At 40.9% G+C, this 23,559-nt stretch overlaps 1 protein-coding gene across 1 annotated transcript in view; it reads left to right on the top strand.

The window, feature by feature from the left end:
* Positions 1–23,559, top strand: part of LHFPL3 (LHFPL tetraspan subfamily member 3) — a 232,608-nt gene that overhangs the window by 141,586 nt on the left and 67,463 nt on the right. Inside the window, exon 2 of the mRNA XM_014308022.1 lies at positions 16,982–17,218. Within this exon, the coding sequence (XP_014163497.1) occupies positions 16,982–17,218 (237 nt within the window). The remainder of the gene's footprint in view (positions 1–16,981; positions 17,219–23,559) is intronic.

The raw sequence follows: 23,559 nt of genomic DNA, 5'->3' as shown, positions 1-23,559 counted from the left end.
GGGAAGGGAGCAGTCAGCCTGCAAATGTTGCTGACATGTTCAAGGACAAAGGAAACAGACAGGAGAAGATGGAGAAATATCTGCAGGAAGGATCGACTGAGAAGTGAGGAAAATCCTTGCAGGGAAGTTAGAGGAAACACTTGAGCAGAAAAATGAAGGAGCAGACTGGAAGACTGAGAAAAAAGAAATGAGAGTTCAGGAGCACTTCCCAAAGTTGGGATCAGATGCCGCTCTAATTCCATCCTTCTGTACTCTAGACGTGTTTATTGTAGTCCCATTTAAATCTCTTACATCCTGGGTGCACACCAGTGCACAGTTGCTCATACCAAAACTGTGGTAAAGTGTTCATTTTTATGTTCCCCTTCAGTTCCCTTGGGTGGATGGAGGTCTTGCTCCAGAACTGTGGAAACCATGGAAGCTGCAGCCAGCCAATGCTCCTACCATTACAGGAGCACTCCTGTACTGGAGGGAACATGAGAGAATCCTGACTGGTTGAGTCTGAATTGCACTTTCAACTGAGTTTCATCCATGAGGCACAGGGTAACTGAGTCTCAGCAGGCATTTGTTCACACTGGAGGCTGCTTGGGTGTCTTCACCTTCACAGATAAGACACAGATATCCAAAAATATTTAATACTGACACCCATCTCCAAGAAAGAGGAGATGGAGTGCTGCTTGGGTGTCTTCACCTTCACAGATAAGACACAGATATCCAAAAATATTTCATGCTGCCACCCATCTCCAACAAAGAGGGGTTTTTTTCGCTTCCCCATTTCAGACAAATGTATAGGTAAATGTTGACCCTTGAATATAATCTGTCTGCTGTGTTGTGGACAATGTATAAACCCTACCCACTGTGTGCTGTGTGGAAAGAGGATTGGCAGAGAGAAAAATATCCTGAGCAACAGATGGTGGGTGACGTGATAACTGTCTGAGCAGTGGTAACCTTAATCTAATTAGTTTCCTAATCAAGATTAAGAAGACACCAAAGGCATGAGAGAAGGTGAAGAACAAACCTGTAATCAATAAAACAAATACAAGAGGATGAAAGACATGCTGATGGATAGGATACAGGAGTGGAGGGAAATCACAGGAAAAATTACCATATGTTCAGTCAATATGAAAACAAAGTAGTCAGACCTTGCGTCAGCCAACACGAACAGAACAGGAAAATGTGGGCAATGTTACAGGATTACAACCCACTTTATGGATAACAAAGGGACAACAAGGGTCAGCAAGTTAAGCAAAAGTGGTGAGAATAATTTTAAAAGTATATAGGAATTTGATAAAAAAGAATGGTGGCAAACTTGGCAAGAAAAATCAATTGCCAATACAACTCAAATAACACCTTTTCTAGGTCTGATGAAAATGCACTTTATTTTTGAAAGATTCTCAATAAAAACAGAGCACTTACAGTTTTTCTCAGAAATGCTTTTGTGTTGTATTCAGTCAGTAGAGTTCACACTGATCAACCTGAATGTTTGAAATGTTTCCACTGAACCCGCTGCACTCTTTATTGGCAAAAAAAGTTTCAGATGAAATGTTTCACTCAGTACTACCAAAAATGAGAGGTACTTTGACCTGGTAAGAGGAAAAACATTATAGCTGGCAGCCCTGGCTGACAAAGGATGTTGAGGCCACATACCTATATTGAGAGAAGCTGAAATCCAAGTAACTGAAGCCATTATTGTGTCTTTCTGCACAAGGCTCCAAGTGTGGCTTTGCACAGGATCTGACAGAAAGTCTGCTCACACTCAGATCAGGTTGGTTACATTCAGCTGGAATAATTACTTTTCTGAGGTTTGTTTCTGACTGGCCACGAGGATTTTATTACAGAAATAATGGTTTGCTTAAGCAGAAAGATTTTTTTATTTGAAGTGGTGAGATAAGGATAGTTATTTGCCCTGCTCATAATAGCCCTCCTAGGCAGAAGCAAGATACCCCCAAGCTGGTACAGGGACATCACAGGAGTCCCACAGGCACACAAGACAAAGCTCCAAAGAGCCAGTCCTTAACTGTGCCTTTTAAGTAATTCATACATTCAGCTTTGGGAACACAGAAGTTAACACATGAAAACATAATTCTTGCATACACAAATTACTTCCACCAAATTTATAGCAGCACCTTACTACCTAGTTCCCATGGTCACACTACGATTAGTACGATTCAACATAGCACTTTCTTGCTAAACAAAAATTATTCTAGCAATGAATCCAAATAAAAATACTTTGCTCTTATTGTCCAGTTTGCTACTGGGCAAGGTCAGCCTAGCTTCTCTGGTCAGTGAGGTAGCTCTTATGTATTTTATTTATCAGTATCGAATGTATAGAATATACCAACAGAATATATAGAGTATACCAACAGCTGAGGTTACTTTTATTTGACACTGTTGGATGTCCATTTCTCTGGTTTCAGGCTGCTGCAAAGCTGTAGAGTCCCATCTTCACAGGGCTCTGCACAGGTTGCCTCAGCAATTTTTATGTTTCTCTAGGGCTTAATAAGATGCAAATTGTGGCATGGTATTTTGTCTTCAATACCAAATATACAGAGTCCATACTGAATGACTGCTGCTGTACAGGTTTTAAGGAAGTTGGGTTTTACTGTCTCTGTATTTGATATCTCTGGAGTTGCATGGCATTTTGGGCACTTCCCTTTATATTTCTGGAGTCCCTGTGTTTCAACTGGACTAAGCACTCCATCCTTTCCTTCATACTTTGAATTTGGACTTTTGGAGAGAATTAGAGAACCTGTTTTTGACAGGCACATGTCTTCATCATCACGATAAGACTGTTTGGCAGCAGATTTAAGAAGGTGCTGCCCCAAACTAAAGATTTCCATAGAAATTTTCATGAACTCTGAAGTAATTTTGGTATAATTCCAGTGCATTTGCTTGGGATAGGTCAAAAGTTTTCAACCCTGTCACTTTTTAGTACCACTTCCCAATGCAAAGAGACCTGTGAGACTGAGAAATGAATTCGTGGGTGTCATGGGCAACAGAGGTAGGAGAGGTAGGAATGATGTATTAAAGACTGCTGAATTACTGAAGCCAGGGGTGGTTCTGATGGGATGAGTTCTTGAAGCTTCTGTCTCATCTAGACATTTATTTTCAAAAAGCAAGTAATTTGAATGACAAGATACTGGATTGTTTACAAGGCAGATGTTATATTTTCTGTACATTTATTGAAATGCTCTGATCCTTTTATGCTGTCTTTCAGTCGCTTGCAGTGTAGTAATATAAGCACTTGCTGCCTGATGCATTTGGGAACATTTTGAGCTGCTTGTGGAATTGTTTTCCTGATGCCTACCAGAGTGAAACTAAAGCAGTTACTTCAGGAAACAATTTTATTATACAGATTTTCAGCCATTATTTATTTATAGAAAAGGACATGGAGCTCCAGAACCTAGGAACATTTTTGAAGGAAGACACAGTTATTGCAATCCCAGTTAAACATTTCTTTCCTCTGGCCCCATCTCTGGATCCGGTTGGGTTAGAATCCTCCCTTTAAACAGCACATCTGGTTCATTCTTCTAAATCAGCCAGTGGGCAGCATGCCCTTGGGGGGTTTCACAGGTCACCTAGCAAGCTCTCAAACTTCATACTCAACTTTGCAAGTACCCACTCTGCTTTTCTGGCAGACCATGTCAGTCTCAGTGGGTTTTGTGACCTTGTCAGGTTTTCCCCTTTGCCTTGCACTGCTGCTTTCCTTATTGTTCTAGTTCTTTCAATGTCTGACCATACATCATCATTTCTAAGGCAGAAATCACCAGGTATATTAATTGGCATATGCTAGAAATTTTAAGTGGAGTGATATCTGCTTTCTGTGACTTCTGGGCATCAGTGCTGAAAATCAGCACTGTTGTTTGCTGTGGTTGTTTGCTGTGTTTGAAGTTTACCTCAGAGGCATTGCAGCACTAGAATATCACATGTCCTGACTTCCAGAATGTTCAAAAAGGTATTACAAATGGATATCATAAACCTAGTCAGGACTTGAAATTGCATGTGCATACATACAAGGATTTGCTGAATACTGTACTGGTAAACTTTGCTGTATAGTGCAAATCTTGGGGTTAATTGACCACAATCAAATTACAGGCACAGAAATATACTTCTGTAGAAGCGAAATTCCAAAGTTAACCCTTCCAGTTAGGATCCAGTAGGGATATCAAGTTTATCAAAGCACCAAGTCAAGGGCTGTTGTGGTAGTAGTGAACAAAATTGGACACATTACTGATCAGACTGACTTGATAGCAAATAAGATGAGATGTGCTTTACAATATGGAGATATTATTATAAGATTTTTTTTTAATCATGTAGAATTCTTCTATTTTTTCAAGTATTTCAAAATTTATCAAGTCTGCCATGCCCAAAGCAATGAGTTTAGAAGGCTCAGCAATCTCATAGGTTTGGCCCTAGGTAAGAATAGATTTCCCTCTAACAGGAAAAAGGCAGAAGACAAAAACATCTCCCGTGTTACCAGTCTCAGTCCCCAGGGCTCTCCCACCGTGCAGGGCTCAGATGCTCAGTGGGGGAGGCAAAGCCCCTGATACCTCTGCTGCCTTTAGGCTCTATCAGACATTGGCTTCCGAAAGGAAGCCAAGTCTTGCTGCCAAATGTCAGCTTGAATAAAGAGGCAGTGCAGTGGTCTTAGGGCCTATTGTCCATTTCTCTTTTCTTCCAAGGAAAGCTGCTAAGGGATCAGGAAGAGCTGTAGCAGAGATAAGTGAAGAATAGCACATGACAAGCTGTGCAGGCATAAAGACGTATGCAGGTGCCTCAGGGGCATTGAAAGGAGCTATACAAAAGTCAATGCCTTTATCATCTGTTCAGAACTTGTCTTGCCTCTCTGCCAGCCCATTTGCAATATTGGCTAGCACTGCTTGGGAAATCAGATTTAAATGATTGTAATGACTTTAGTTAAATCTTAGTGTTCCAGCTCAATAACAAGGCTGCCTCCTGCCTCCTTCCACTTCCACCTTTTTCTTCAGGGAAAACTGCCCCATATTGCTGCCTTCCAGCTCCCTGTCTCCTCCTCATATTCAGCTCATCCCCTCGGCAGGCCCTTAGCTTTGCGTTGCCCACCCCCCCTTGCCTGCAGCATAAAGGTGCTTCAAACCCTGACCCACTTCCTTGCCATCTCACAAACCCCTCTGAGGTCCAAGGATGGGTCCCCTCATTCAGAGGTGATGGGGTGCAGGGTGGAGGCTAGCTTTGGGAAGGCTGCTGCTTTTTAAAAAGGGAATGAAACCAGTCTGGGGGTAGATTTTCCCATGGAGAACTGGCTGGAGCCTTCTGGCAGAGTACATGGAAGGCTTCCCAGCCCTGGGAGGAACTGGTGAATCCTGACCAGATTTAACACCTGGATCATTTGTCCCAATAGTCTTCTGCCCACTGTCTCAAAAAGGGCAAGTACAGTTCCTGCATGTCAAGGACAGCATGGCGCTGGCTCAGCTGTAGGGCATTTCTTAGCAGAACGTTAATGCTTTACAAGAGACAAGAGAAGCAAGAGCCTTCCTCTTTCTCCCCCCATGCATTCAATTGCTTCTTTTTGTCTAGCTCATGACAGAATATTTATTTGTCCATCTTATAGTCTTTCTACATGACTTCAGTCACTCCTCCTAAAAAGTCACTTTCTTCACTAAAGTATATGGGGAACACAAAGTTCCAAGGGAGAGCACAGAGTGTGACTGTCATGCCCACACCCAGGGGTTGAATGCTTATAAATTGTTAATCTTAAAACCCTCCTGATTTCAACATTAAATCATATTTCCTATCATGATGCAGTATATTCTGGGAATCACAGTCGTGCTTTGGCAGAGAATGTCTCAGAGGCCATTAACCTGCACCTCAGCTTACAGTGGAGAAATCTCACCAGTGGCCAATGACCTTAGCCACTGCCAAGCAATCTCTTGAATCTTTCAATCAGCTTCTGCAGGAGAGATTTCTCCTGCTGGACAGTGCCCAAGAGGAGGCACAGACACATCTGGCTGGCAGCTGTTTGTACTGCAGCTGTTTCACAGCTCACACCTTCCACCCAGTGTGCTGGGTCAGCACCCCAAGGGCAGCCACACAGAGGGACAGGTGGCTCTGAACCTTTAAGAAAACTACATTCCCCACCCCCAGCATCTTTTATTTCATTTCCTCTTGCAAGAGGTTTTATTGTTCATGTTCCTTTCATGGCATGACAGCAAAGTGGGGATCAGATAACAATTGGTTGAATTCTTGGTGGCAGCTTTGAATTCCCCAGCTCAGCTGTTGAGCACTGGCCTGTGCTGTTCCATGTCCTGCATGGGTGAGTTACCCCACTTTCCAACAACTCCTAATTATGGCTGTCAAACACTCCCAATGGTCATGTAAATGAAACTGTGAGCACAGCCAGGACCTCGTGGCAGATGTTTCTCTGAAGCAGCAGCCCGTGGGGGCTGATTCCTCAATGCATTACTGATGAGCTGCTATTGTTCGTGGCACATGGCACATACCAGGTGGGATGCAGACAATCCCTGCAGCCCAGGGTGGCAGTGCTGCACATGGAGTCTGGTAATGGTGTCAGGAGGCCCTGCTGGTTGTGAACCCCATGGTTATGCAGTGCAGGCTGAACTGGTTTCACAGAGTGTAAGTGCAGGAGGGAAGTCAGCAAGGGGCTTTGCTACAGTACCAGGCAGGGTTTAGCCAGACAGAGTAGAGAGATTTGCTAAATTTATGGACAAAAGGAAATAGATCTGAAGATTCTCTGCAAAATGCCCATAATGCTCAAACCTGGAGCTTGGCTTCAGTGCTGCTCCTACCCTGAGGCTCAGTTGAGTGCTGTTTGCACTGTCTGTGTGTCCAGCTCTGCAGCTATTGCAAAGCTCATATCCTGAGAAAAGTGATGATCCTGGCTTTCTGGTGTCTGAAGGTAATTGAGGCAAGACCTCTGAGCTCTTGCAGTTATCTTAAAGGCCCTGAGTAGTCAAATTTAGCCTCACACAGAAACACATCCTAATAATTTTTTAATGCACTGATCAAACTCCATCTTTAATAACTATTTACAGCATACACTTGGACAACTTCAAACTTTTTTGGCATGGCCACAGCTACTGAATTTGTGCCAGAACCTATCCCCTGACAATTCAAAACTGCCTTCCTCTTTACAGCCTAAATGTGTTCCTGGATGGTTTATATGCTTTTGTTCAGATGCCAAGACTGCCCTTTCAGTTAAATAGCTCTTCCCCCTCTCTGGGACCCATTCCCTTGTGTTTATACTGAGTAATCATAAAATTCTTCAGTTTACTGTAAGGCATGCAGGTCTGTTTTCTAGGCAGCACTACCGCGGCTTTTTAAAGGTTTTCACCTCCTGTTTTGCAAATGAGTGTTTACTGGCTGTGAAGTTGTTCATTTTCAGAAACAAAAGACTAAACTTGGTACTTATTATGGATGCCACTGTAGGCTGAGATGTCAAACTTTTCTTTTTAGGTTAATATATTTTGCTTCTTCATTCTGTTTCTACCTCGATAGCCTGCAGAATTTTGCCATTTTTACCCTGAAAACCGTGGCTGATGCAGTCCCAGACTTCCTCTCTTGCCAGCATGTTTAGATTTGCTTGCATTTGCAGTAATTTCAGAAACAAGTTGGAGGCATGCATTGCCCAAGTCTAAAACCAGGCTGTTGTAGATGCGTGGTGTTTGTCAGGACAGCTTGGATGAGAGTTGGCAGGAAAAGAAAATCACTTTATGCCTCTCTTCTTTCTTTCTTTGCTATCACATTTTAAAACCATTAATAAAGGAGGGGAATGACAAATTTGTACACAGACCATAGTGAGAGAGCCCAGCAGTGAGCTGCTTCTTTGCCTCTTTCCCCCATTTATTCTGTTAGACTTTCATTTCAGTTTGATTTAAAGAACATTTATTTTTGTTTTGTAGTTCCATCAAGCTCCTAATTCTTTGGCTGCATTTCCTCCTAGGTTTCATTCTCTACTAATTTCAAAGATTATCTCTCAGCCTCCTCATAAGAACATAGGCCAGGAAAAGAACTACTAAATCCTCATATCTAGTCCTGTTATCATGAGCAGTTACAGCTTCATGCAATATGTTTCCCAAAATACTTCCTTACATCCTAAAATAACCTTGCTCTGATTAACTGGTCATTGCAAACATCGCTTTTCTAAGGCTTAAAAACCACCAGCACCAGATGTCTAGGGCTTACATTATGCTTTAAAAACTCTCCCTAGTACTGCTAAAACTCTTTTCCATTGGTTCCTTTGGCTGGTGTCCCATGGTTCTCCACGGGATGACCAACATACACCTTGTCTCCATCATTTGTCCTGACACTGCATTGATAGTGCCTCCCATCAGTGGATTTAACTACCAGACCTCTACTCTTGCCAAAGCTGGTAATGAAAACACAAAATGATTGACACCCAGGCTGATCCTTGAGGTGCCCAGTGTATCCTCACAACAGCTGGAGGCTTTTCTTTCAAGCAAAAAATGACAGCTCCCCATGAACAAAAGGCATGAACACCTTACATTCTCATGTTAGCCTCTTTTTTCCAGTTAGTAAGTGTTTCTGGATGACACAGGATCAAATGCTTTCTGAAAAGTGTGTTACTTTGTATTTCTTCCCATGTCTTCAGCTATTCTTTCCTTCAATAATTATCCAAAGAACTGGGATAAAATTGAATGATGGCTGGTTGTTCCAATTATTTTTCAGTTCTCAATTTTGTCTTTTTTTTCCTAAAATGTAGGTAATACATATGCTCTTCACCACTATCTCAACAATTAATTCGATTTTAAAATCCTTCCTAACATCTTTGCAGTTTAATGTGTTGGTTGTTTCAGTGTTTGGGGTTGGAAGGTGCATTCCTCCAGTTTAAGCACATTATGATTGTTTTTGATGCTGTGGATTTGGAGGCATGAGTTTCCATTTCCAAATGCTCACACCCAGTAGTCACAACATCCTCCTCCTTTTCTCTATCATTCTCTTCATTGAAAAATGAGACAAATAATTAGGTACTAATTCCTAATTCCCAGCCCAACTCTGTATCTGCCTTTCTTCTTTCTTTATTAATCTCACTGAAGATTATTCAACTATTTGTTTCAGTTTGTCTTAGAGTTAGCACAGCTTGACTTTTAAATAGCAATCTTTTAGAGCTGCATTACCTAACCTTCAAAATGTATCTTTCTTCACTAATAATTTTCTTTTCCTGGAATTTCTAAGGTCTCTGCTCACATCTTTTTTTTTTTTTTTCCTCCTCAAGGCTTTTTTTGGGAAGATAGGTAATGAGGGTAGAATGAAACAGAGTTTGTTAGTCATCGATACAGAGCTGGAAGTATCCCTGGAATTTCATTTGTCTTGTCAAGATACCAGAAAATTGATATTTTTGTCCAAATAAATTCAAGGTTTGCCCCACAATTAGTATGAACTTCTTCAGTCCAGTTAACTTGTTAGTAGTTTCTTTTGCCTTTTAAAAAGTTCATCCATCTAAAATATGCATTAAAATCCAGGTTTAGAAACATTTTTATTCTCATATTATTTAATATAGTCTCATTTTATTTAAATTGAATTGACTCATGGTCATTGAAAGTGAGGTTATTTTCAGCTCTTCCTTGTCTTTACCAGAAGTGTGTTTAAAATATCTCCTCTATTTGGATCAGTAACTTGGTGGAATGTCAGCTGTATATATCTCAAGAAATTCCTAGCCTATGCCATAATAACACCTATTCTCCAGTCTGTCTGTGGTAGCCTACGCAGGACTTGTGTTGAATTTATTAATTAATTAGATCTAGTACATGTCAGTATGCCATGATATGTTTTGGCTAAAGAACAGGTTATACAAAGAGAAGTTAACATTGAAGTAGAAAGATGTAGCCATCCTTTGGGACAGCATTCAAAGCAAACACTTTCAGTGGTAAGTCTGTGTGAGAAAAGTGCTTTTTGGATATGGCCACAGCATCAGACAACCTGCCTGTGTGACAGCTGACCCCAGGCCGTGGCCCCCAGCACAGGGGTTTGCTTTATTCCTCCTGTGACCTCTGGGCACGGAGCCCAGCTGGCACACAGACCTCCTGACACACATCCTGTGGCACAAAGACACATGACAGAAAACTCCAGTGGGTTGTGACACAGTTCTCATGTTATTTTAGATACTTTAAAGAGAAAATGAGAACAAAAAAATATCATCAGATCCCAGGGCCTTTGGACACCACAGGAGGTGACACAGCATAAGTGTAACTTTTGACATGCACCACCTGTGGGTTTCCAGCTGTACCACCTCCCATACCTGATTCATCCTAAAGAAGTATTTTTATCTCTGGTTGTATAGGATTTCAGTTTCCTCACTCCTCATCAGTTAGTCATCTACCTCGGCTACAGCTATTAGCAATGTGTTGTCATGGCATTCCTAAAGATTTTTGCCCACATAGTGATTAGCCTGCATCCTTTAGCAGTTCCCTGCTTCCATATTTTTCCTGGACAATAAATACCCATTGCAAATTACCATGGCTGGAACACCAGAAATTGTGTTCTTTCATGAGGAGTTATTGGGACCCACCTTGTGGATCACCTGCCACACACACTTATAAAAATCTATTATGTTCTTACATTATTTTTATTCCCCAGCTAATATAGTTGTTGTACTAACTAAATTATTCATAGAACTACATTAATCTCAAAGTTTAATTATCGTGGTTAATGATCCAAACTTGGAAGTTAAATGCTCCCAAGATGATACAACCCCACACAGAATTTCTGTCTCTATCAAATCAAAGAATTCTCCATCCAAACATGAATCCAACACATGAGGTCTAAAACAGGTCCCCTTAGTGTGGTGAAATTTCTCTCACAGTTGACTTAACTGAAGTAGATTGCAGTATCATTGCTATTTTGTTCTACTTATTTACAGTTTAACACATTTCTTCATATAACATTACTTCACTTTCTCAATTGTTTCCATCTTTCTGCACAATTCATGTTCTGTAGTGCTCATCTTTGGATATAGCTGTCAGTCATCCCTATTTCTGTTATGTCTAGCTTCATATCTTGCAACAGCTGATCAAATTATTCCATTTTGCTACCTAAGTATAACTAGCAAGCATCAAAATATCTGCTACCTGTCTACTCAGCCAGTCTTCTCCCCCTGACCACAGCACCCACCTCACTATCGCTTTCCACAATATTATTTTCTTTATCTTTACTGTCCAATCATGGAATGTTTGGTCTTCTTTTTCCCTTTTCTTAAAATCAGCATGTGAAATACACATATCTGTTTATAGACGTATATAGGTATATTCTTATCAGATTTCTTATCAGAAAGCCCAGCCCTAATAAGTCAAATGGCAACAATTGCATCGTGTCTTTAATATTATCACAGGAATGCAGTAGAAGATTCTCCTACTTTTTCTCCCCCTTAGCAGTTTCTATAAATATTCTTAATCCTGTGGAGAGACTCAGGCTTGTCTATATTACCAAGCAAGATGATGTGAAATAAGAGAATAAGTAGATTAAAGTAGTTACTGCTGAAGCCTCTTGCATCCTCATCACATGGGACTTTCGGGTTTTGCCTCAAATGAGAAATAGTTCTGTTTCCTGGACCCAATGCCCTTGTTATACATATTGTTTGAAGTTTTTTGAAGGAAGATTAACCCACAAACCTTTGCTCCTTCACTTTGGGGAGGAGGTTGCTGGGAGCATCACATCAATGTCCTGCAGCAATTCCACAGGGCACCTTCCTCATCCTACATGGAAGCTCAAGTCACAGAAGTCCAGATGGGACTTTATCACTCCAGCTCTCTTAAGAACACTGCCCTTGAATCTTAAACTTCTTCACACTTTTCTCACTGACTGCCTCATACCCAGCAGCAGTCATGTGGCCAGCAGCCATCTACGAGCACCACCAGGAATTTTCAGTCTGCTTATGCACAAACTAACAGGCTGTGTCATCTCCTTGGGGATCCAGCTGGCACCTCTCTGAAGTGCCTTTTCATAGGTGGGCATTGTATGTGGCAGCCTTCAAACACAGGATCAAGAGGTCATACGTGACATTTGCCTTTTTGTATTGCACAAGGAACAGTTCCAGGTATTGTGGAAGCTCTCCATAGTTCAAGAGCTTTCTTTTAATCACAGGTTTTTGGGTGATGAAGCCCACACATTGAGCCAGAATTTTAAGGTCCCCACTCAGTGTTGAAGAACTTTTCTAAATGAACTTTTAGGCTCCTCCAGAAATACTCTGATTGCATGCAGCAGAACTATTTCTGTGGATGGCATCAATAAATGGAGAGAATCATGGTATTCACTTCAAAATTGCACATTTCTTCCAAGCTATGACATAAATATAAACACAGAGGATTATTGTCCCATTCAGAAGTGCAGTCCACATCACTTGGATCAATCTCAGTTGATGGGTGTGTAGCTTCTGTCTTCACTCAGGATTGTGTTTGACCCTGTGTCTTCACCACCTCCAGTGTGTCTTCAGCCACCTCAACTCAGCATTTCCTTTTTTCCCACTTCCCTTCTTTCCAGTCAGCATTTCCTTCTTTCCAGTCAGCATTTCCTTCTTTCCCAGCTACAAGCTCCTGAAAGACTAATCCTAATCACCAACATGGCTGGCAAAATCTCTATTCAGTGTATTGGAGATTTAAATGGGTCACTGTTTGTAAATACCATTTTGGGGGGTAAAATAAGGAAACAAAAAACCACTTGCAGTTTGGAACCAGAGCGGTTTGAAGACTCTTGCATGTGAGGGCATGGAAAGAAAAGAGATGGTCAGCATAATTCCCATTCCATTTTTTTTATTCCTTTATCAGGAAACTTGCCATCCTCATACTCTACAGGCAAGCAAATTTGGTCTGTTGTCAGGAAAAGAATGAAGATGAGAGAGGAGTCCTGCCAGCGGGAATTTCTCAGCACTGGTTTCCTGCATAGCAGTCAGCTTTTTTTATAAATAGAACCTCATTTCATGCAATGATATAATATTAATCTGTCACTGTGTTTGGCACAACCATAGGATAGTGAACTACTTGTTTGCTAATTACCATTTGAGCTCATGCACAGAGCACAGTCTGTGATAATATTAGCTTGGTCAGAGTCACAAGTCTGTCAGTGCCAGCAACAATTCACTGTCTGTTTCCAATCTCTGGAAGTGTTGTATCTGCATCCTTTCATCCCACGAGGTAAAAATCCTGGCTCTCTCTCCTAGTATGAATAATTTGTCTTGTCACTCATAGCCCTAGAGGAAAATCATGTGACAGTTCCTGTTAGCTGTTCACACGAAAAAACTGTTCAAGAAGCAAAAGCAAATATATAAGGCATGTTTAATTACTTTTATTAATCACTTTTTTAAAGTTTTAAAAGCTCCACCAGACTCCAATATGTGGGAGAAAGCAACTGTTTGGGTGGTGAGGAGCTGGAAGAGGTTGCCCAGAGAACTTACAGATACCATCCCTAGAAATGTTTAAGGCTGGATTGGATGGGCTCTGAGCAACATGGTGGGTGAACTAAATGGTCTTTAAAGTCCCTTCCAACACAAGAGAGTCACCTTGTCATCACAGGAGAGGAAGAAATGGAGGAAACCCAGGGCCACCCTTACAAAGATAATAATCCTGCCAGGAGCTTTCTCAAGCAGTCAAAGGGAAAACCATGTAGAAGTGATTCTTGTGAGTTTTACAGTTGCCCAAATGGTTCTGAAAGGTGTCAGTGACACGAGTCAGTCATTTATCAGTTCCCCCCTGCTGCTTATCATGAAGGCTCTTGGTTAGAAGGGTCCTAGGCTGGGCTGTCTGTCAGGGGGCTGGTGCTGATCTGATGTCCCCAGATCACACACAGAAGGCTGCTTTCAACCAGTATAGACTTAACTTTTTCCTTACTTGAATCAGAGTCTGTAGGAACTGATGGTTTAAGGGTTTTCATTTAGTCAGTGAACTTTTCAAACCCAAACACCATTACTACTCAGGAGTAGAACAGCAGTAGCTTTTGTTACATTTCCATCTCAGTAACATTGCCATTACAGACAGTGCAAGTTAGACAAAGACATGGGAGCCATGTCAGTGTTATAAAATCGTCTCTTACCAGTTTCACTGAAATTACATAAAATTATTTCCATTTCACAAATTTGTATAAAACTGAAAGTAATGACCTTTTAGAGAAAAATCTTCTAATCCTCTGTAGCAGAATTCAAATGTAAAAGTTTCTAGCAATGCAAAGTAGATCTGTAGGTGGATTTCATATCTGTCTTTTCAATCTTGTAGCTGATAAAATAATCATTACTTGTTTATATTATTGAGCAAGTCTGTGTTCTTAAAGGCATTCAGTGCAAAATATTCCCTCAACAAAAAATGACTCAAGATTGACTAATCTTACTTGCATTACCCTCCACAGGTAAGGTATGATTCCTGCTCCTGAAGATGTTGACTAAGTAGTAATCTAATAGAAAGCGTCTTAACTGCATAGGGAAAAGACAAAATAATAATAATCCCTCCTTGATATCTGTCTTTATGCAAAGGAATCTAGTCCAGACATTATTTACCCATGTGTCTTATTACCAAGAGAAGCCCAACTACAACCAACAGAATGACTCCAGAAATTTAAGCAAGTATATCAAAGAATGCAGGAACAGAATTCAGGAAAGATGAGTTAATTGGAAATCTGAGGAACGCAGCTGGGAAGCTGTACACTGAATTCTTGAGATAAGGGTTCATTTTTTTAATTACCTATGTGCAAAAGAACAAAGTTAAATTACTTTTAGGAAGTACTAAGAATGTGTCTGATGTGCTGTGTAATAAAAAATCGACAGAGATGTTGGTATTTGCTAATTATTCATGCACAATTAGCAGAAAAAATCCACATCTATTGATCATTCACTGAGCATTAAGCTTTCTCACATGTTGAGGATGATCAATAAAAGTAAACTGGCTTTGGTATTTGCTGTTATATAGTAAATGAAACTTTGTCAACAGTTAGCTGGGTAAATATGGACATTTTAATGAACACAAGAAGTTTGCAGATTTGCTGCATTGTTTGAGTGGAGTATTTTGCAAGTCTGAGGAAAACTCTTAAATGTGAGGGCAACTCCACTTTCTGGAACTGTGTGTAACCAGCTCAAGAAAATAAATTATTGTACTGTTTGTCTCAAAGGCCTTTGAAAGATCTTATGTAATTGTGTAAATGAGTTACGGCAGACAATATGTAATTTACAATTTGTCCAACCTTCATTTTCTGAGTAGACTGGTCATTATTTAATCTCCCATATTTCTAAGCCTAACTGTCCTTGAAAGTATTATAAGCTGTTTTATTTTCACACAAATTAGCTGTTCAGGAGGAACTTGTCAAACACCTTGGGTGCATTTTCTGCAGACATGCTTTCAGGACATTGTCTACTGCAATTTTGTAGCTGTCAAAAGGAAACTACCATTCCTGAACGCTCTTACACATCCCTCTTCCAGTATTTCATCATATTGATCCAGTGTAAGTCTGTTTTTATTTTGTGGGCATTAGAGGTCTGTGAAATGATAGTGCCTGTGCTTGTCCAGGAAAGACAAGAAACCTGTCACAACGACAAGAAACCAATCCCACAGTGACAGCAGCTGTTGGTTGCACAAGCTGCTTGGTGTATAAACTGTCATTTCCCAACAGAGGTCTGGCTCAACAAAAACTTAAAAGGCTGAAACCCACACAATGCATTCTTTTCAATTAGCACTTTCACCTGCAATTTTGAGCATATTTCATCAATACAATATTAAGACTTATAAAGGTTTTATAAAAGGTTTAAGATCCATTGTATCTCATCAGCCATACTAAGATAGAAGGGCTAATGATGGAAATGTGCCTGTTTCCAAGTCACTACAGGTAATTGAAAGGTATTTCCAAGTCCCTAAAGGTAATTGATGAGGTAACTGAAAGCATATGGATTTTCTGATTCTCTTAAATGCAATAAAAACTGAAGAATGAGGCCATTCAACATAATCATTATTTTTAGAATTTTCTTATGCTACTTTTCAGAAAAATTTGGTGATTTTTGGTCATAGGTCAGTTTTTACAACACCAAGCCTGCTGGCAACAAATAAGGTCCACCTGTCCCAAAGAATTTTATGTCAGGAGTTAGCAGAACTCATTGAGAGAGCCTTAAAGTGGATTTGAAAGGGAATGGGGACATAGCCAGGCTTGATAGACAGACCATAGAAACCACCCAGTAACAAAAGAAAGCTTAAGAGAGAGCATCTCAAATCACAAGCAGCCAAAGACATAACCACAGACAGGACTGTGAGGGATCCCTTTCCACCCCTGCTGGGAGACTGACATGATCACCTATTTCCATAAAATGTCTGTACACCAATGTTTGCCGTATGGAGGACGAGCAGGAGGAACTAGAGATCTGTGTGCAGTGCCAGGGCTTTGCTCTCATTGCAATGACAGATGTGGTGGGACAGTTCCCATGACTGGAATGTCATCCTGAAGGGCTCCACTGTGCTCAGGATGGATCAGGCAGGTGCTGGGGTGGAGTTTCCCTCTGTGAGGCAGCACTTGTAATGAATCAAGCTCTGTCTTTGGGTGGACAGTGAGAAAGTCCAATGTTTATGGTTAGGATAAAAGAGCAGATTACCAGAAAGGATAGGTAGTTTTTTTCCTCTCTTTTAAACTGGTTGTTTGCCTGACTACTTGACAGTAAGCCAGTGTTACCTTTGAATATCCCGGTTGTTAGCCATTTTCCCTTTTGGTTTTGTGTGGTCCTTTCATATTGCATTGAAGAAATCGGTCCCACAAGGAAAATGTGATTGTACTGATGCAAAACCTGACCAGGGATCCAGGATGTAACAGCTTTTTAAGAAAGGTGTGCAATTGATGTTGCATCTTAGGTTTTTGTATTAAATGTAATTCTGTGACTTGTTTTTTTCAAGTAGCCTAGCTTTGGAGTTCAGGATGAAAAAGTCTAATGCTTTAATGATAACTTTGTAGGTTCTCAACAAAATGAAAGCTTGGTCTCATTATCCCATTGTTCTCCTTTTCTCTTTTCTCCAAGCTGCCTGTCTCGTCCTGGGTTGTATGATTTTTCCTGATGGCTGGGATTCAGATGAGGTAAAACGGATGTGTGGTGAAAAGACAGACAAGTACACGCTGGGGGCTTGTTCAGTCCGCTGGGCATATATCCTGGCAATTATTGGAATCTTGGATGCCCTGATCCTCTCATTTCTGGCATTTGTGCTTGGAAACAGACAAGACAGCTTGCTAGCAGAGGAGCTCAAGTTGGAAAACAAAGGTAGGACTGCTTTAGAAACACTATTGTTGGGTGGCCTCAAGGGCAATTGCTTAAAAACAATAATCAGTTTCAATTTCATTTTATGTTATGCTTAAAAGTTGGCATGCTGGCTTACTTCTTACTTTGCTGGGAAGGAATAAATGCAGAGGAAGGGGCAGAGGAAGTTTTGTATTTCAGCCTCCAAAATCTGAGAAAGTTCAAATTTGAAGTAATTTCTGCCCTATGCATGAATTATCCTTAGCTTTTAGAGCTGTAGATGGGATGTTATTGTGTTACTCACTTGTACAGTATTTCATTAGCATTTAATTTTCACTGTCTCCACCTTTTTCTGTACCCCATGCAAGATTTGCTCGCTTGGTTCCTTTAGGATTTTGCAATGTAATATGAATGTCAGTAATGTGGCATAGGTGTTAGCACAGTGCCCAGCAAGGGGGCAGTGCTGGGGGCTGGCAGTGACCTGGGACTGCCCATACAGCAAGGAACTGGTGGGCTGAGGATCAGAGCCTGGAATGAAGAAGAATCCTAGTTCTTGCTTGAGTGTGTTGCTCTGAGCTCATGAGTCAGCTCATGGGAATCTAGGATGCTGTAGTAACCGAATACTCATGCAGTGCTTTGGGGATAAAACTCATTTCTAGATTAAGTACATTAATATGGCTTGGACCAGTAATTTATCACACATTTGCAGGAATGGAGATGTTTTTAATAAGTGTGTGCAAGCCGGGCTTATTTCTGCAGCCCCTTCCCCTTGTGCTCCCCTGGCATCCCAGCTGAGTATCTGATGGGATAGATACCACAGAAGGCATGTCCCTGTCTTATCTTTTTAATGGGCCTGTTGTCCCTGAATCTGTCTAATCCCTTCTAAACCTGCTGATACTGTCAGCTTCTCCAGCACTGCATGGCAGCAAGTTCCCGAAGCTCACTACTGACTGCTAAAGAAGTACTTTCTTTTATCTGTTTCAAATTGATCCCCTGCTAGTCTCACTGACTGTCCCCAAGAGCAGGATTCTGTGTTCAGCTCATCTACCACCTTTGTAATTTTGTGGGCTGCTTCTAATAATAGCAGAGGTATCAGGAGCTTTTCACCACTAGATTGCTGTTTGGCAGCCAGGGTTTTGTGAAAATAGCTGGTCTCAGTGCTGGTCCAGAAGAACCATTATCTGTACACCTGTACATGGCCCCTGCTTGCTGGATTGCAGTCAGCACACTGAGCCCAAAGATAAATGGACTTGAAGATTGAATTCCACATACAATTCCAGATCTGGATGGAGCCTACTAATGTTGTGAGTTAAGGAAAGTCTGTGTCACTTGCAATTGCACCTGTGCATCTGTCCTGCAGGTAAACTGAGGGCATCAGCTTCAAGAACTATCCCTGTGACCCTTTCCTGTAAGGATAACATTCATCTGCATTTGAAAATCAAAATCGTTGTCAGAAGGGCATTCACAGCTATGCCACAAGTGCTTTTGGCATCACCACTATGTCTGATTTGTCTATACCATATAGCTCTCATGTACCCAACACTACTTGTATCAAAGAAATGCATCTGTTTTGGCACCATGTGAGCAAAAAGCAGCTTCTGGAGCCTCCTCACCTCTCACATTGCTGGCACAAACCCTTGCCAGAACATTTGGTCCTCAGCATGTCAGAAAAAATCATTCAGCAGCTCAATTTCCTTGGATTAAACACAGAAACATATCACACCATTGGCTTCAAAAGAAACCAGAACTCAACAAAAAGGGACCTAACCCCACTCTGCCCTTCACAATCAAGCCTAATGATCACCACTTTTTAAACTCTCTTTCCAATTAAGTGAAAAGGAGTCAACTTGGCCTCTAAAAAGGACACGCCTGTCACAAAAATCTTCTGCTAAGCAACAGCAGGGCAAGTCTAAATGCCCCTGAGCCCCCCAGCATTTACCCACCTGCACAGCCTCAGCCCTGAGGAGACCCAGCAGAATGCAGCAGTGGCATCAATCTGTACCCCTGTGCACTGAGCATGCTTAAGTCCTTTGACACTTACCCCATAAACCACATCCCTTTACCCCCTTTCAGATTAAGAGATAGTGGAGAACTACTCATCAGCATTAGTTCACATGCAGAGTATCCATGCATCTCTTGGAAATGGCCAGGCTGTGAAAATACTGCTCTGTGCAAATAGTGCTAGCATATCTCCCATTCAAACAAAAAGATATAGACAATTCTAACTATTGTCTATATGGATATAGACAATTCTACCCTCAGCTTTCCAAGCTGCTCCTGCAATGTGAAGTCGAAGCCCTTAAAACAAGTAACCATGAACCAGAACTTGCCAGCTGGTTGACACTTTTACACCCTCCTTACTCTCCAGGTTGTTGAAGGCTGGCTCCACACATCTGAGCTGCAGCCACTACAAAATAAACATGCTTAAAGACAGAAAGTAAGGGAATATTGTTTCTTGGTGATAAAGCAGCTTTCAGTAAAAGAAAAAAAAAAGTAGTGTTGCACAGAGATTGGCACACCTTTAGCTAGAGAATGCTCTTCTCCAAACAGGAATAGCCTGCCCATGGGATCACTGCTGTAACAGGAAACCTTCTGCAAAAGCTGTATGTGAACCTGAGTGACAGGAGCTCACCTGCCCCATGGAGGGATGACCAGACAGAATCCTCATCAGCTGTCATCCTTCAAAAGGAAAATAGCTCAGGATTCAGTGAACATGCAAACTGCTGCAAAATTGCAAAGCCCTGCTTGTCAGCATGGAGTTTCCATGGCATGCACTCACAAACATTCAGGCCAACTTGTGCAAAATTATGTCTATCAATACGAATATTGAGACCAAATTTAAGTTTTCCCAGATAGCTACAACATATAAAATAATTACCATCAGCTCTAGTAGTAATAAACAGTACAAATGCAGACAGAACACTGTATATATCCCTGTATACCCATGTTCTCTGTCCAATATAATTATATAGTCCCTTTTCTGTAAAGTTATATACCCTTAACTCCTCCTGATATATAAAAAGTCAGTGTATGCCCATTTTCATTTCAGTTAGGGTGTACATTACAATAATAAAATACTTACAAAAAAGAAAGACAAGATTTCTGTTAGTCTCCTCCCATTTTCAGACTGGTGCTTCTCTTCATGGTGCTCATCCCCTCCCTTCCTTCTTTTCTAGAGAGTCCAAGAGTCACCCACTTCAGACTCCTGCTGCTTTGGTGTGTGGCTTTTTGGTCAAAGCACTTAAGGTGATTATGAACTCAGAGCAAATTCAACCACTTGAATTCCCATTTGGGAAGGGAAATATCTGAGAAACTCACTGGGGAGGGATATGCGATAGAGTGCTATAGACCGAGGAACCTGGGACTGTGTTAAAGGGTTTATCATCTTGCCTCAAAATAAGAAGTATTAAGGTTCCCCCTTTCCAAAGGCAAAACCAGACTCTTTATTGAAGCCTACAATCATAGGTTCCAGGCTGGAAACTCCTGGCCCTCATTTCCAGCTTCAAAACATGATTCCCTGCCATGCCAGCCAAGAACAAAGTTTTGCCACAGCTGTGAAGAGCTCACATGCTCTCTTTGAGCTTCAACTGTAAGTGGCTCATCTAGCATAGCACCACTGCAATTAGATCCACTTGTTAATTTCCTTGTTCAATTACAACCTATTTTCCTCCAGTTATCACCTCCACACTGAGTTCCAAGTAGTTCTGAGTAAAAGAGCAGGAGACAAGTAGCACCAGACATATTTCATCTAAAAACCAGCAACTAGAAGCCACACTAACAGGTTTTTTTATATTTTCCCCCAAAATTTTCTTCTTTTGATAATAGCAACCATTTTCCTGTGATTTCTACTATATAAATAATATTGTAAAAGAGAAAATATAAAGATAAACATGGAGATTTTATTGTGTTTGGCATCAAACAGAATAAAATCTCTCCAGAAGGAAGGCATTCATAGCACTGCTGTAGGATCTGTGCCCAGATTGTGAAGTTTCATCCAAGGAGTATTTGAGCAGTCATTGGACCACATCCAGAACTTTCCTGAGCAGTGTCTCAGTGTCATGCACTCTATTGCCCAGTGTGCATGGAATTCTGTCACACAAAGCAGAACAGCATCAGCCAGGGGATTTTTGGCTCCCCCCCTCCACATCATCCTACAGATTGTTGTGTGGGACACTGATCTCCTGTTCCCCTTGGTTTGAGGGTGTTCACTCCTTAGGTAAAAGGTTTTCAGATTCCAGCCCTGGTCTCTAATGACAAAGTATTTTGGAGGTTTTAATAGAAACTGAGAGGAAGAAATGGGAGAGTGAGATCAGGAGTCAAGGGGTTTTGACACAAACTTAGAAGACACATTAAGGTTCTCCTTTTGAAAATGTCTATTTTTGGTTTTATGAGCTTGTGGGAAGCACATGCATATGTATGCAATAAACCACTTAGATTTTTCTCCTGGTATTGAATGGAACTAAGATAAAAGTTTTGGAGTGGTATTCAGATAGCAGAGTTTGATTCCTGTTTCTCATACTGGATCTGTCATCTGCCAAAAGTCAGATGACATTTCTCTGTCTTTTAAATGGGAAGAAATGAGGCTGACTTTGTTGATATGTTGTTTGTGGTTTGTGGTTCAGCAATGAAAGATGAATTAGAAAAAGTAAATTATGGTGAAATTATTATTAAAATATGTATTCCAAGGTTAAGGTCTGATAAAAGTATTTTGTCAAGGAACTACCTTGCCAATATGCTAAATGATGATACTCTTAAGGGGAGGCAAATGAGACATCAAGACTAAAAGGCAGAAGCTGATTAAAATATCTTATTAAATAAAGGTCAATCTTGCAATAGTGCTGATTGATACATCAGCTGATCCAAGAGTTCCTTTCCAGCTCCACTTTCTATAATGAGAAAATAAAATTAGTCCTAAACACATGCATTAATTATTTAACTACAGAAGTTGGAGACCATGAATAAAGAGTCCTAGTTCCCCACTGATTAATGAAGAAAGAACATAGTGAACTGTTTTGTCTCACAGGAAGATGTATCCCACTTGCTGTAACCCTCTGTAAGGACTCTCATACAACAGCCCAGTTAAAGAAATTCTCATTCCATGGGATGAGCTCATAATATGATGGACTTAAAGGATGGGGTCTTACAGGAAAGCTTGCACCAAAAAGACTTAGGCAGCCTCAAAAATGCTTCTTAAATGGTATAGGTAACTTAATACATTGAACAGGCTCTGTGCTTAGCTGAACAATTCTGTACTGCAGCAGAGGGGCAGGGTGCCTGGGAATGGGGGATAAAGACCTTAGACAGTGCTACTACAAGCTACAAACAAATCTCCAGCCTGGTCAAGACAAGCCCATAGTGAGCCTGGACAGAGCTGTGTTTTTAACTTAAAAGGCAGTGCCCTGTTGCAAGCATGACCATGTTTACTGAGCTAGAAGGAAACAAGTCTGACTGTGCCATCACTGGCAGCTGCATTAGAAATGGTGTTTTGAAGCCTGGAAAAAAATCAGAGATATTTCACAATATAGAAATATAAAAGGGAAGTAGCTGACATGTATTTCATTCTAGGTAGGATTAGTGACACACAAAAGTTATGGTACTCCACCATCCCTCTTCCTTACTGACAGGAGCCATATTTGTAGGAGGAGCATCAGAGAATGCTCATGACTCAGCTGCCCTTGCATGAATGTTTTTCATGCAGTGTTCATGCAGAACAGTAATGTTCAGAAAGTGCTCATGCAGACAAAGTAATGAAGGTTTGTGCCAAGAATCTGGCCTATGGCTGGGAACAGCTATTGAGAGGACATGTCTGCTGTCCAGTCCAGCCTGCCACTTCCAAGAGCTGTCTGGGCTGTCCTTGTGTTTCTACCAGCCCTGATGTCTTGTCATCATGCACAGAGGAAGCCTGTAGCACTGAGTTATAATTGTTCCTCCTTGCAGCAAGTTCCAGTGATTTTCTAGGAAATCTTTATCATGATTTAAAAAGTCATTAGTTTCAATATCTCATTCCACTGTGGATTTGTTGTGATCCTTCTCCAGCAGTTTCCTAATGCCAGAATTATTTTCTATCTGCAAGCAAAACACCTGAAAATAATTGAAGGTAACCTCCTTCTTTCTGGGTATAGCATCAACAGAAATAAAGGCTGTTGTCAGTAGTTTTAGAATACAGGAGCTATCAAAAAAATCCAAATAAAAAGAAAGCAAACAGCCCTGTTTCCTAAAATTATATTCAAGGAGACATTCAAGTCTAATGAGATATTTGAGATATCTGGCTCTTCCTGCTTTCTGTTACAGGTACAACTTACTACAGTATAAAATAAAAGTTGACCTGTTTGGTGCTAACAGCATAGATCTTTTCAGCCAGTCAT

This window comes from Geospiza fortis, unplaced genomic scaffold, assembly GCF_000277835.1.
Source record: "Geospiza fortis unplaced genomic scaffold, GeoFor_1.0 scaffold424, whole genome shotgun sequence".
Taxonomy (NCBI): Eukaryota; Metazoa; Chordata; class Aves; order Passeriformes; family Thraupidae; genus Geospiza; species Geospiza fortis.
Note: the sequence above shows the minus strand (reverse complement) of the source record. Positions and strands in the feature narration are given on the sequence as shown.